Source organism: Hylobates moloch, unplaced genomic scaffold (genome assembly GCF_009828535.3).
Source record: "Hylobates moloch isolate HMO894 unplaced genomic scaffold, HMol_V3 SCAFFOLD_6, whole genome shotgun sequence".
Classification (NCBI taxonomy): Eukaryota; Metazoa; Chordata; class Mammalia; order Primates; family Hylobatidae; genus Hylobates; species Hylobates moloch.
The window spans coordinates 153,614,069-153,628,991 of NW_026652281.1; the positions used below are offsets into that span (position 1 = coordinate 153,614,069).

Here is a 14,923-nt window from a genome sequence, read left to right on the forward strand (position 1 = left end):
CAAATGAAAATCATAATGAGATACCACTGCTCCACACCCAAAAGGATGGCTATAACCAAATAAAGTGTCAGCAAGCATATGGAGGAAGTGGAACCCTCACACATTGCTAGGAGGGATATATTATGGTAAAGCAGCCTTGCAAAACATGCTGGTAGTTACTCAAAGGGTTGAATATAGAATAACCGAGTGACCCAGGAATTCTACTCCTAGGGATATAACCAAAAGAAATAAAAACTGGTCAACATGGTGAAACCCTGCCTCTACTAAGAACACAAAAATTAGCTGGGCATGGTGGTGCGTGCCTGTAGTCCAAGCTACTTGGGAGGCTGAGACATGAGAATCGCTTGTACCTGGGAGGTGAAAGTTGCAATGAGCCGAGATCGTGCCACTGCACTCCAGCCTGGGTGACAAGAGTGAGATAACATCTCAAAAAGTAATAATAATAAATAATAAACAAAGTGGGGGCCAGGTGCGATGGCTCACATCTGTAATCCCAGCATTTTGGGAGGCCAAGGTGGGCAGATCACCTGAGATGAGGAGTTCGAGACTAGCCTGGCCAAAATGGTGAAACCCTGTCTCCACAAAAATACAAAAAACTCAGCTCGGAGTAGTGGTGCACCCCTGTAGTCCCAGCTACTTAGGAGGCTGAGGCAGGGGAATCACTCGAACCCAGGAGGCAGAGGTTGCTGTGAGCTGAGATCATGCCACTGCACTCCAGCCTGGGCGACGAGAGTGAAACTCTGTCTCAAAAAAAGAAAAAACAAAAACAACAACAAAGTGGGGAAGGGGAAATATGAGTTTTACAGGGCGGGCGCAGTGGCTAATGCTTGTAATCCCAGCACTTTGGGAAGCTAACATGGACAGATCATAAGGTCAGGAGTTTGAGACCAGCCTGGCCAACAAGGTGAAACCCCATCTCTACTAAAAATGCAAAAATTAGCCAGGCATGGTGGCCCGTGCCTGTACTCTAATCCCAGCTACCTGGGAGGCTGAAGCAGGAGAATCGCTTGAACCCGGGAGTTTGCAGTGGGCTGAGATTATACCACTGCACTCCAGCCTGGGCAACAGAGCAAGACTCCGCCTCGAAAAAAAATTCGGGGGATAAAAAGAGTTTTATATACACTCAACTTAAGTTGTTAACAGCTTAAAATAGATTACTGTACCTGTAAGACGTTTTATTTAAGCCCCATGGTAACAACATGGAAAATGCCTATTGAAGATACATAAAATGAAATGATAAAGAAAACAAAGTATGTCAATTAAAAAAAAAACACACACACAAGGAAGGAGGAAAGATAGCAAAAGGGGGACAAAACAGCTACAAACCAGATGAGAAACAATTAGCAAAATGGTAATAATAAATCTTTGTCTGTAATTACTTTAACAAAAAATGAGGCCAAATACAGGCCGCAGTGGCTCACACCTGTAATCCCTGCACTGCGGGAGGCCAAAGTGGGTGGATTACTTCAGGCTAGGAGTTCAAGACCAGCCTGGCCAACATGGTGAAACCCCATCTCTATTAAAAATGAAAAACCGCCAGGCGCGGTGGCTCACGCTTGTAATCCCAGCACTTTGGGAGGCCGAGGCGGGCGGATCATGAGGTCAGGAGATCGAGACCACGGTGAAACCCCGTCTCTACTAAAAAAAAATACAAAAAATTAGCCGGGCATGGTGGCGGGCGCCTGTAGTCCCAGCTACTCGGAGAGGCTGAGGCAGTAGAATGGTGTGAACCCGGGAGGCGGAGCTGGCAGTGAGCCGAGATTGCGCCACTGCACTCCAGCCTGGGCGACAGAGCGAGACTCCGTCTCAAAAAAAAAAAAAAAAAGAAAAACCACACAAAATTAGCTGGGGGTGGTAGAAGGCATCTGTAGCCCCAGTTACTCAGGAGGCTGAGGCACAAGAATCGCTTGAACCCGGAGGTGGAGGTTGCAGTGAGCTGAGATTGCCCCACTGCACTCCAACCTGGATGATGGAGGGAGAGCCTGTCTCCATAAAAAAAGAGGCTGACCACAGTGGCTCATAACCATAATCCCAGCACTTTGTGAAGCTAAGGCAGGTGGATCACTTGAGGAAGATCACTTGAGACCGGCCAGGCCAACATTGCAAAACCCTGTCTCTACTAAAAAGACAAAAATTAGCCAAGCATGTTGGTGCACGCTTGTAATCCCAGCTACTCAGGAAACTGAGACACTAGAATTACTTGAACCCGGGAGGTGGAGTTTGCAGTGAGCTAAGATCATGCCACTGCACTCCAGCCTAGGCGACAGAGCAAGCCTCTGTTTCAAAAAAAAAAAAGCAATTACTATAAGAAAAAAATGGATTAAACTCCCCAATCTAAAGATAGAGTGGTTGAGTGAATGAAAACCATTAGACAATTAGGTACTATCTATAAAAGGCTCACCTAAGATTTAAGTGAGCCTTAAATCTCACTTCACAGAGGCTGAACATGAATGGCTGCAAAAAGATATTCAATGCCAGTGGTAAACAAAAGAGAGCAGAGGTTTTGGCCATACTTATATAAAACAAAATACATTTTAAGTAAAACACTGTCACAAGAGACAAAGGAACACATGATATGATAATAAAACAGTCAACTCATTAGGAAGCTATAACACTTGCAAATATGTAATTCACCTAACATCCAACCACCCAAATATAAAAAGCAAATAATGACAGAATTGAAAGGAGAAATAGAGTAACACAAGGAGATTTTAACACTCCACATTAAAATAATGGAGAGAACCACAACAAAGATCAATAAGGAAACAGAGGACTTGAACAATTGCACATAACAAACATATATAAAACACCAATACCAAACAGCAGCAGAATACACATTCTTGTCAAAAGCACATAGAATATTCTCCAATATGGTCACACAGTGTCTTTTTTTTTGACACAGGGTCTCTGTCGCCCAGGCTGGAGTGCAGTGGCGTGATCTCAGCTCACTGCAACATCTACCTCCTGGGTTCAAGCAGTTCTCGTGCCTCAGCCTCCTGAGTAGCTGGGACTACAGGCATGAGCCACCATGCCCAGCTAGTTTTTGTATTTTTGGTGGAGATGGGGTTTTTGCCATGTTGGCCATGCTGGTCTCGAACTCCTGACCTCAGGTGATCTGCTCGCCTTGGCCTCCCAAAGTGCTGAGATTACAGGCATGAGTTGCCACACCCAGCCACACAAGTCTTAACAAATTTCTGAAGACTGAAATCATACCAAGTATCTGTTCCAGTCACAATCAAGTGAAACTAGAAATCAGTATCAGTACAAAAACTGAAAAATCCACCAATAGGTGGAAATTAAACAACAAACTCTTGAACAATCAATGGAAAAAAGAAGAAATCACAAGGGAAATTAGAAAATATCTTTTGACAGGGCCAGGCGCGGTGGCTCACGCCTGTAATCCCAGCACTTTGGGAGGCCGAGACAGGAGGAAGGTCAGGAAATCGAGACCATCCTGGCTAACACAGTGAAACCCCATCTCTACTAAAAACACAAAAAATTAGCCGGCCGTGGTGGCGCATGCCTGTAGTCCCAGCTGCAAGAGAATCGCTTGAACCCGGGAGGCGGAGGTTGCAGTGAGCCAAGATGGCGCCACTGCACTCCAGCCTGGGTGACAGAGCAAGACTCTGTCTTAAAAAAAAAAAAAAGAGAGAGAGAAAAGAAAATATCTTGCGACAAATGAAAACAACATACCAGCCGGGTGCAGTGGCTCACGCCTGTAATCCCAGCACTTTGGGAGGCCGAGGCGGGTGGAACACGAGGTCAAGAGATGGAGGTCATTCTGGCCAACATAGTGAAACCCCGTCTCTACTAAAAATACAAAAATTAGCTGGGTGTGGTGGCAGGCACTTGTAATCCCAGCTACTCGGGAGGCTGAGGCAGGACAATCGCTTGAACCCGGGAGGCGGAGCTTGCAGTGAGCCGAGATCCTGCCAGCTCACTCCAGCCTGGCGACAGAGCGAGACTCCCTCTCAAAAAAACCCCAAAACTTATGGGATGCAGCAAAAGCACTACTAACAGAAAAGTCTGTATCAGTAAATGCCAACATTGAAAAACAAGAAAGTTTTCAACGCAACAACCTAAATTTACACCTCGAGAAGACAGAAAAATAAAACTAAGCCGAAAGTTAGTAGAAGGAAAGAAACAAAGACTAGAGCATATAGAAATGAAAAGATAAACTACAGAGCAACATCCTTTATAAATACTGATGCAAAAATCCTCAACAAAATACTAGTATACCAAATTAAATAGCATATTAAAAGAAATACACAGCTCCCGTTAGGGCCAGCTGAAGGAAAAAAAAAAAAAAAAAGGGCCGGGCACAGTGGCTCACGTCTGCAATCCCAGCACTTTGAGAGGCCGAGGCAGGCGGATCACAAGGTCAGGAGATGGAGACCATCCTGGCTAACATGGTGAAACCCTGTCTACTAAAAAATACAAAAAAAATTTAGCGGGGCATGGTGGGGGGCAGGGGGCGGGGAGGGGGCCTGTAGTCCCAGCTACTCAGAAAGCTGAGGCAGGAGAATGGAGTGAATCCAGGAGGTGGAGCTTGCAGTGACCCGAGATTGCACCACCGCATGCCAGCCTGGGCAACAGAGCAAGACTCCGTCTCAAAAAATAAAAGAAATATACATCATGACCAAGTGGAATTTAATCTTGGAATGCAACGATGGTTCAAAAATAGAAAAAAATAGAAAATCAATAGAAAAAAATAGAAAAATAGAAAAAATCAACAGAATAGAAAAATCAACAGAATAGAGCACATTAACAGAATAAAGGACCCCCAAAAATCTACATGACCTTCACACTTGATGTAGAAAAAACATCTGACAAAATTCAACTACCTTTCATGACTGAAAAGAAAGCACTCAACAAACTAGGAATAAAAAGAAATTACATGCCAGGTATGGTGGCTCACACCTGTAATCCCAGCACTTTTGGGTGGCCAAGGTAGGAAGACTGCTTGAGCCCAGGAGTCTGAGACCACCCTAGGCAACATAGTAAAATCTTGTTTCAACAAAAAATTACAAAATTAGTCAGGTGTCATGGTGCACACCCGTAGTCCTAGTCCCAGCTACTTGGGATGCTGAGGTGGGAGCATCACTTGAGCTCAAAAGTTTTAGACCCACCTAGGCAATATAGTAAAACCCGACCTGTACAAAAAGGTTAAAAATCAGCAGAGTATGGTGGTGCACGGCTGTAGTCCCAGCTACTTGGGAGGTCGAGGTGGGAGTATTGCTTGACCCTGGGTGGTTGAGGCTGCAGTGACCCGTATCACCACTGCACTCCAGCCTAAGTGACAGAATGTGACCTTGTCTACACTTTGGGAGGCCGAGGTGGGCAGATCACAAGGTCAAGAGTTCGAGACTAGCCTGACCAACATGGTGAAACCCCGTCTCTACTAAAAATACAAAAAAATTAGCTGAGCGTGGTGGCAGGCACCTGTAATCCCAGCTACTCAGGAGGCTGAGGCTGGAGAACGGCTTGAACCCGGGAGGTGGAGGTTGCAGTGAGCCGAGATAGCGCCACTGCACTACATCACGGACACCAAGAATGAAACTCTGTCTAAAAAAAAAAACAAAACAAAACAAAAAACAAAAAAAGAATGTGACCCTATCTAAAAACAAAAACACAAACAAAAAAGTAATTACATAAACATAATAAAGACTACATATGAAAAGACCACAGCTAATACACTTGACGGTGAAACACTGAAAGCTTTTCCTCTAAGATAAAGAGCAAGGGAAATATACTCACTGTAGCAACCTATTCAACACATTATTTGAAGTCCTAGCAGAGTAATTAAGCAATAAATAGGCAAGCAAGAAGCCAAATTATCTCTTTGCAGATGACATGAACCTTTATGTAGGAAACCTTAAAGATTCCACACACTATTAGAACAAAGAATCAAATTCGGCAAAGTTCCAAGATACAAAATTAAACCTGAAAAATCAGTTGCATTTCTACATACTCATAATGAACAATATAAAAGGAAATTAAAACAATCACACTTGCAATAGCATAAAAAAGAATAGAATACTTAAGAATAAACTTAACCAAGGAGGAGAAATGGTTGTACACTCCAAAACACTGTTGGATGAAATTATGGAAGACATAAATAAATGGAAAGATAGCCTGTTTTCATGGATTGGAAAACTTAATATTGTTAAGATATCCCTACTACCCAAAGGAAACTAAAGTCAATGCAATCCTTATCAACATCTCAATAGCCAATTTTTTTGCAGAAATAAAAAAACTATCCTAAATTAGTGTGTAATTTCAAAGAACCCCCAAATGAACAAAACAATCTTGAGAAGACAAAAAAAAACAAAACAAAACTGGAGGCCTTACATTTCTTGATTTCAAAACATATCATGAGCCTATGGTAATCAAAACAATATTGTACTGGCATAAAAATAACAGACATATAAATCAATGGAACAGAACAGAGATCCATAGAGATCCCTGGCCAGGGTGGTGGCTCACACCTGTAATCCCAGCTTTTTGGGAGTCTGAGGAGGGAGGATCACTTGAGCCCAGGAATTCAAGAACAGCCTGGGCAACATGGTTGGACCCCGTCTCAATTTTACTAAAAATTAAATAAAAAAAAAAAGAACAGAGATCCCTGAAATAAATCACGTACATCGTCAAATGATCTTCAACAACAGTGCCAAGACTACACAATGGGGAAAAGATAGTATCTTTAACAAACAGTATTGTGAAACTGGATATCCACATGCCGAAGAATGAAGATGAACTCTCATTTTACACCTTATATAAAAATTATCATAAAATAGATCAAAGATCTAAACATAAGACCTCCAACTATGAAACTCCTAGAAGAAAACAGACAAAAAACTTCATGATATTGGAATGAACAATAATTTCCTGGCTATGAGACCCAAGGCACAAGTAAAAATTTTTTAAAAAGCAAAAATGGAAGAAAAATCACATTAACTTCTACACAGCAAAGAAAACAATCAACAGAGTGAAAAGGCAGGTACAAAATGGGAGAAAATACTTGCAAATCATACATCAGATAATTGGTTAATATCCAGAATATATGAATAACTCTTATACCTCATTTTTTTTAAATAACAAGATTTAAAAATATGCAAAGGGATATACACAGTAGCTCATGTCTGGAATCCCAGCATTTTGGGAGGCCAAAGTGGGAACATCATTTGAGCTCAGTAGTTGAAGACCAGCCTGGGCAGCATAGCCAGAAACCTGTCTCTACAAAAAAAAACACAAAAATTAGCCAAGTGTGGTGGCATGCACCTGTACTCCCAGCTACTCAGGGTGCTGAGATAGGAGGATCACTTGAGCCCAGGAGTTCGAGGCTGCAGTGAGCTATAACTGCACCACTGTATTCCAGACTGGGTGACAAAGAGGCCCAGTATCATTAAAAACATATGTATATGGACAAAGGACTTATAAAATGATGCAGCAATTATGCAAAACACTATAGAGGTTCATCAAATTTAATGTAGGCCAGGTGCGCTGGCTCACACCTATAATCCCAACACTTTGGGAGGCCAAAGCAGGAGGATCACTTAAGGTCAGGAATTTGAGACCAGCCTGGCTAACATGGCAAAACCACTGTAATCCCAGCTGCTTGGGAGGCTGGGGCACAAGAATTGCTTGAGCCCAGGAGGCGGAGGTTGCAGTGACTTGAGATCGCATCATTATACTCCAGCCTGGGTAACAGAGAGAGACCCTTGTCTCAAAAAAAATAAATAAAAGTAGAATTGCCCTATGTTCCACCAATGCCATTCTAGGTATTTATCCAAAAGAAATGAACATCACTGGGTGCAGTTGCTCATGCCTGTAATCCCAGCACTTTGGGAGGCTGAGGTGAGCAGACCACCTGAGGTCAGGAGTTCGACACCAGCCTGGCCAACATGGTGAAACCCCGTCTCTACTAAAAATTCAAAATTAGGCCGGGCGCGGTGGCTCACGCTTCTAATCCCAGCACTTTGGGAGGCCGAGGCGGGTGGATCAGGAGGTCAGGAGATCCAGACCACGGTGAAACCCTGTCTCTGCTAAAAATACAAAAAATTAGCCGGGCGTGGTGGCGGGTGCCTGTAGTCCCAGCTACTCGGAGAGGCCGAGGCAGGAGAATGGCGTGAACCCAGGAGGCGGAGCTTGCAGTGAGCCGAGATTGTGCCACTGCACTCCAGCCTGGGTGACAGAGAGAGACTCTGTCTCAAAAAAAAAAAAAAAAAAATTCAAAATTAGCTAGGTGTGGTGGCATATGCCTGTAATCCCAGCTACTTGAAAGGCTGAGGCAGAATTGCTTGAGCCTAGGAGGCGGAGATTACAGTGAACTGAGATTGTGCCATTGCACTCCAGCCTGGGCAACAAGAGCGAAACTTCATCTCAAAAAAAAAAAAAAAAAATGAAAACCAGATCTCAGAGATATCTGCATATCCATGTTCACTGTAGCATTATTCACAATAGTCAAGATGTGGAAGCAATCTAAATGTCCATCAACCAATGAACTGATAAAGAAAAGATGCTTTTGTATGGAAAAGAATAAGTATGTTGGAATATTATTCAGCCATAAAAAAAGGTTATCAGCAGGGCGTGGTGGCTCATGCCTTTAATCCCAGCACTTTGGGAGGCCAAGGAGGGCGGATCACGAGGTCAGGAGATCGAGACCATCCTGGGGAACATGGTGACACCCCGTCTCTACTAAAAATACAAAACAAATTAGCCAGGCGTGGTGGCATGTGCCTGTGGTCCAAGCTACTTAGGAGGCTGAGGCAGGAGAATCGCTTGAACCCACGAGGCAGAGGCTGCAGTGAGCTGAGATCACACCAGTGCACTCCAGCCTGGGCAACAGAGTAAGACTCTGTCTCAAAAAAAAAAAAAAGAAGGTGATCCTGTCATATGCTGCAACATGGATGAACCTTGAAAACATTACGCTAAGTGAAATAAGCCAATCACAAAACAACAAATACTGCATGATTCCACTTACATGAGATGTCTAAAGTAATCAAATTCACAGAAGCAGAAAGAATGTTAGCTGTCATGGATTGAACAGAGGAGAAAATCAGGAGTTGTTGTTCAATGGGTATAGAGTCTCAGTTAAGCAAAATGAAAATGTTCTGGAGATCTGCTGTTGTACATGTACATGATTTATGACACTATAATACACACTTAAATACTGTTTTTTTGTTTGTTTATTTTGAAATGGAGTTTTGCTCTGTCTCCCAGGCTGGAGTGCAGTGGGGCAATCTCAGCTCACTGCAACCTCCACCTCCTGGGTTCAAGTGATTCTCCTATCTCAGCCTCCCGAGTGGCTGGGATTACAGGAGCGCGCCACCACGCCCAGCTAATTTTTGTATTTTTAGTAGAGATGGGGTTTTGCCATGTTGGCCAGGCTGGTCTTGAACTCCTGACCTCAGGTGATCTATCAGCCTTGGCCTCCCAGAGTGTTGGGATAACAGGCGTGAGACACCGCACCTGGCCGTAAATACTGTTAAAGAGTAAATTTCACGCTAGCCTGGGCAACAGAGTCAGACCCTATCTCCAAAACAAAACAAAAAACAAAAAAAAGGTATATTTAGGTTAGATGCTTTTTAACCATAATTTTAGAAGAAGACAGAGAACTGATACCAACTACAAGAGGCATGAACCAGAAAACATTAAACTAAGTAAGGGAAACCAGACCCAAAAGGACCACATATTGTACGATTCAATTTCTATGAAACGTACACAACAGACAAATCTACAGATTGGTAAAAACTGAAGGCAGGGCGGGGCGCGGTGGCTCACGCCTGTAATCCCAGCACTTTGGGAAGCCGAGGCGGGCGATCACAAGGTCAGGAGATGGAGACCATCCTGGCTAACACGGTGAAACCCCGTCTCTACTAAAAATACAAAAAATTAGCCAGGCGAGGTGGCGGATGCCTGTAGTCCCAGCTACTCAGGAGGCTGAGGCAGGAGAATGGCCTGAACCCCGAGGGCGGAGCCTGCAGTGAGCCGAGATCACGCCACTGCACTCCAGCCTGGGCAACAGCGAGACTCCGTCTCAAAAAAAACCAAAAAAACAAAAAAACAAAAAAAATTAGCCAGGCGTGGTGGCGGGCAGCTGTAGTGACAGCTACATGGGAGGCTGAGGCAGGAGAATGGCGTGAACCCGGGAGGTGGGGCTTGCAGTGAGCCGAGATCACACCACAGCACTCCAGCCTGGGCAACAGAGTGAGACTCCAACTCAAGAAAAAACAAAAAACAAAAAAAACTGAAGGCAGATTGATAAGAGTTCTGTGTTTCTGTATGGGATGATGCAAATATTCCACAATTGATCGCACTGATTGTTGCACAACTCTGTGACTATACTACAAACCACTCAATTAAAAATTTTAAAAGGTGAATTTTATGATGAGAATTGTATTTTCAATAAAGCTGTTTAAAAAATCTATTATGATACACAATTTTGAGAATCTTATGTTAATGGATATTGCTGTAAAAAAGAAAAAAAATATATGTATATACATGTATACACACACTGCTTTATCCTCAACTATACTGTGTAATGTTAATATCTTGAAAGATTTCTGTTTTCCATCTGCCAGTACGTACAACACTTGGGTACTTCTGGTATTTTTATTTGTTCATAATCCTCATTCCAGCATGGATTTAAGACACCTAAGACCTTCAAATAAGTACTACAGAATACTTGCAGTTTTTTCAAAAGCACATGTGGTTCATCAAATTGTCCACAAATCAGAAGGACCTATCTTAAGTAGTGGTCAAAGAAAACCTAACATCCAGCCAGACGCAGTGGCTCATGCCTGTAATCCCAGCACTTTTGGCGGGTGGATCACTTGAGTTCAGTTCAAGACCAGCCTGGCCAACGTGGTGAACCCTCATCTCTACTAAAAATACAAAAATTACCAGGTATGGTGGTGGGTGCCTAAAGAAAAAAAAAAAAACTACCATCCAATAGAGTCTATTTGCTTTCTATAACCTAACAACTGGATGTAAATCCTAGGATCAGAGCCTCTCAATTACTTGCAATTACATATTGAGTCCCAAAAACCTTGGGGATTTTAAAAGGTAAGAAACGGGGAATAGGTCAGGCAATTCCAAAGTAATTCCAGCACTTTAGGAGGCAGAGGCTGGCAGATGGCATGAACTCAGGAGTTTGAGACCGGCCTGGGCAACACAGTGAGACCCTGACTCAAAAGAAAAAAAGTTAAAAAAACAAACAAACAAACAAACAAACAAAATGAGAGAGAGAGAGAAAAAGAGAGAGAGAGAGAGAAAGTGAGAAAGAAAGATGTTATAGAGATTTACTTGAAAAGGTTGGGGAAAAGGGCTTCTGGTAAAGTTTAACTTTTTTTTTTTTTTTTTTTTTTTTGAGACGGAGTCTCGCTCTGTCACCCAGCTGGAGTGCAGTGGCGCGATCTCGGCTCACTGCAAGCTCCGCCTCCTGGGTTCACGCCATTCTCCTGCCTCAGCCTCCTGAGTAGCTGGGACTACAGGCGCCCGCCACCACGCCCGGCTAATTTTTTTGTATTTTTAGTAAAGACGGGGTTTCACCGTGGTCTCGATCTCCTGACCTGGTGATCCGCCCGCCTCGGCCTCCCAAAGTGCTGGGATTACAAGCGTGAGCCACCGCGCCCGGCCTAACTTTTGAATATATATGGAAATCTCATCTTCAAAATTCAGACCTTTCTACATAAAACTCCTTCTTCATTGAAGTGATGATTCTTCCCCCCTAGTTTATACTTCACTTTACCATTACAACAGACCAATTTCAGAAGGGCAATGTTTATCAGCACTTTCTCCAATTTTTTTTTTATCACATTTAGATGTCCTTACCTGGTTCAGGGAGCTCAGCCTGTGGTGTCAAACTGGGAATTCCTGGCTCCTTTTCCATGTCACCAATGCTGGCACTGGATTTATCACAAACATTTAACCGTGGCCCAACTGAATCTAAGCAGTCAGCATGATTTTGATCTGTCAGTGGTTCCTCAAGTATGCTTGCTGAAGGAGGAGTTCTATGCTCTGGAAACTCATCCCGCCTCTCCTGCACAGGGTCACTAGGAAGTAAGACCCCAAAGGCACACTCAGAGTTTTCTTTCTCTTTAAATCTGTTCATGCGCTTACGAGGTTTAGTGCGCCTTTGGTTTAAACGCTGCCACCGCTTTTTAGGCACCACTTGATTTACACCATTGAGTTCATCATTCTCACTGTTCATTACAGAGTCCAGCTCTGGGCCTTTTCCGTTTTCAAAAGAGAGTCCTTTTTCAGAAATTTTACCAGGATCAGATTGCTTAACCTTGTTATCGAAATGCACATCAGAAAAATGGTCACCATCTTCACTTGTTAAGTGGCCCATTATCTGAAGGGGTTCCTCTTTACTAGGATCTTCTGCCCCACCTCTCAGTGAACCTCCATGTTCTCGGTCTCCCTGCAGTACAGCATCAAGAGTCATACTTGGAAGCTGATTCAGTTTTCTTTTGCGCTCGGTCTTTAAGGCTTTACGGTTCACTGTGTTCTTTACTATTTGGGCTGAAAAAGCATCTCGCAATTTGGATGAAGGCTTTGATCGTCCACAATTGCGCCTAGTAACACAGTTTGAACGACTTTTACCAGAAGCAGGGAGGTCTCTTTTGTCGGACACTAAGCCAGGTAGGGAAGCAGACAATTCCCCAGATAATGCAGAGTCACCCCCACTAGGGCTAGGATTGGCAGAGTTCTGAGTGCCATCTCCCTTTCTCTCTGAATTGTGTGTGGGGCCTCCTGAAACCAAAACCTTAGAGACTCCTACAGGACTATTAGTAGAACAGTCCCCACGACCAGGACTCCGGTAAGAGACCAGGTTTTGAGCAGTCATCAACCGCTGCTCCTTCGTCTTACTATCATGCATATCTTTCAACATCATTAGCAATGTACTGAATTTGTAGTCTGGTTCAATAGGTATGTGATTCTGACTAGAAGCAGAAGAAAAAAGTAATGGTTTTGATGGCTTTGATGTTCCAGAATCACTGACATCCTCACCTAAGGATCTGTAAGAGAGTTCCTTCAACTCAGATAAAACATGTTTCACCACTGCTGTTTCTATGTCACTTGAATCCCTGGTTTTCTCATGCATATTGTTCAGTAGTTTCAGACCATCCACTTTCCCACTTTTAGAAATGCTGGCCAAAGGAGAACCTTTGGTATCAGAAGAGCAGCATTTCAAACTGCACTCCTCATTTATAACTGGGGGTTCTACCATAACTGGATTTTCTTTGTGTTTGCACTTTATACTTCGGAACTTGGGCTGTTTGCTTTTCGAATGTAATAGAGCTTGATTTGCTGCCCCACCCTTTATTAGCAAGTTCTCACTGGATATGCTTGATGACATGCTGAATTTTGGAGAGACAGCATCATTTGTAAAATCTGATTGGGGTTTGTGAACAAGAGTAGATGCCTTCAGATCAGAGAGATTAACCTGAGACGTCTCGGTTCCAGGCTCTGCACTCTTAGTACAACCCATTAAGTGGTCTGTATGTGAGTTACTAATGAGAGGCTTCTGTTTTGCTTTTACCCTAGTGTTTGTGGCAGCAAACCTAGAAAACTTTATCTTTTCATTTTTCTGCATAGATAACATGTTCTCTGTTCTATCGAAAGCATCTGTAATTTCAAGGACACTGTTATCAGACTCTGAGCTGTGTTCTATGGGATCCAGGTCACTGCTTCCATCATCAGAAGTGGTACAGATACTAATGGAATCACTTCGCTTTTCCTCATCACCTGCTCCAATATAGCAGAGCTTCACTTTTGAACCACACACCAGGCTTCGTTGGGGTTTATTCTTCTCTCGAGAACACTTTGAGATCAAAGCACCCTCAGGCAAGCCCAATAAAGAGTCACCATTTGAAGTCTCAAATTCTTTCTTTGCAGTGTTTTTTCCACAGGAAGAAAACAGAAAACTTCCTGGGGCAGTGTTGGACCCTGTGAGGCTATTTGCTATCCTGGAAAGTTCATTAGAGGCCTGCGTATCAGATATATCCCCAGAGATAAAGTTTAGGCCAAGGTTCTCTGGAATCTTTCCCCTCCGTTCATCTTTATGTGCTTCAAATTGTATGTGGCCCTTTTTCACACTAGTCCTTTTTGGATTATCAGAGCTCTTTCTGGCTCGAGATTTAGCACAAAGCTTTTCCTTCTCATCTGCAGAATGTTCAGAATCAAAAGCCAGTGATTTCAAGCAGCCATTAAGCAACAGGTCATGTTCTGACTCAGGATCATTTGTGCAGTCTTCAAATGGCATATCTTCCTCACTGTCCAACTTGATTGAACCAGGAATACATTTTCGGTTCTTTGACCCCTTGGGAACATCATACTGTTCTGCAAGTCCAACACTGGCTTCCCATTTACTCAAAATTTTCTGAGGAACCTTAAATTTAAAGGAGAAAAAGAATTATCACTTATCAAAGAAATGGGTGGGGGAAAAGGGAGATGAAATCAGAAGGTTTTTTTTTTTTTCCTTTTTTTTTTTTGAGACAGAGTCTTGCTCTGTCGCCCAGGCTGGAGTGCAGTGGCACAATGTTCGCTCACTGCAACCTCTGCCTCCTGGGTTCAAGTGATTCTCCTTCCTCAGCCTCCCGAGTAGTTGGGATTACAGGCGCCCACCACCACACCCAGCTAATTTTTTGTATTTTCAGTAGAGTCGGGGTTTCACCATGTTGGCCAGGCTGGTCTCAAACTCCTGACCTGAAGTGATCCGCTCACCTCAGCCTCCCAAAGTGCTGGGATTACAGGTATGAGCCACCGCACCCGGCCTGAAATCAGAAGCTTTTATGAACCTGTCAGGCCTCCTACTTTTATGGAACCAGCCGTTAGCACCTGAGCTCAAGCAGCATCTGAATCACCCTAATGGAGCTTCTTCAATAATACTTCTACTAATAAGATTATGTCATTA

At 43.4% G+C, this 14,923-nt stretch overlaps 1 protein-coding gene across 10 annotated transcripts in view; it reads right to left on the bottom strand.

The window, feature by feature from the left end:
* Positions 1 to 14,923, bottom strand: part of NSD1 (nuclear receptor binding SET domain protein 1) — a 179,097-nt gene that overhangs the window by 80,241 nt on the left and 83,933 nt on the right. For all 10 annotated transcript variants that reach the window (XM_058440176.1, XM_058440175.1, XM_032158717.2 and 7 more), the window contains one exon: positions 11,836 to 14,398. In XM_058440176.1, coding sequence (XP_058296159.1) covers positions 11,836 to 14,398 — 2,563 coding nt within the window. The remainder of the gene's footprint in view (positions 1 to 11,835; positions 14,399 to 14,923) is intronic.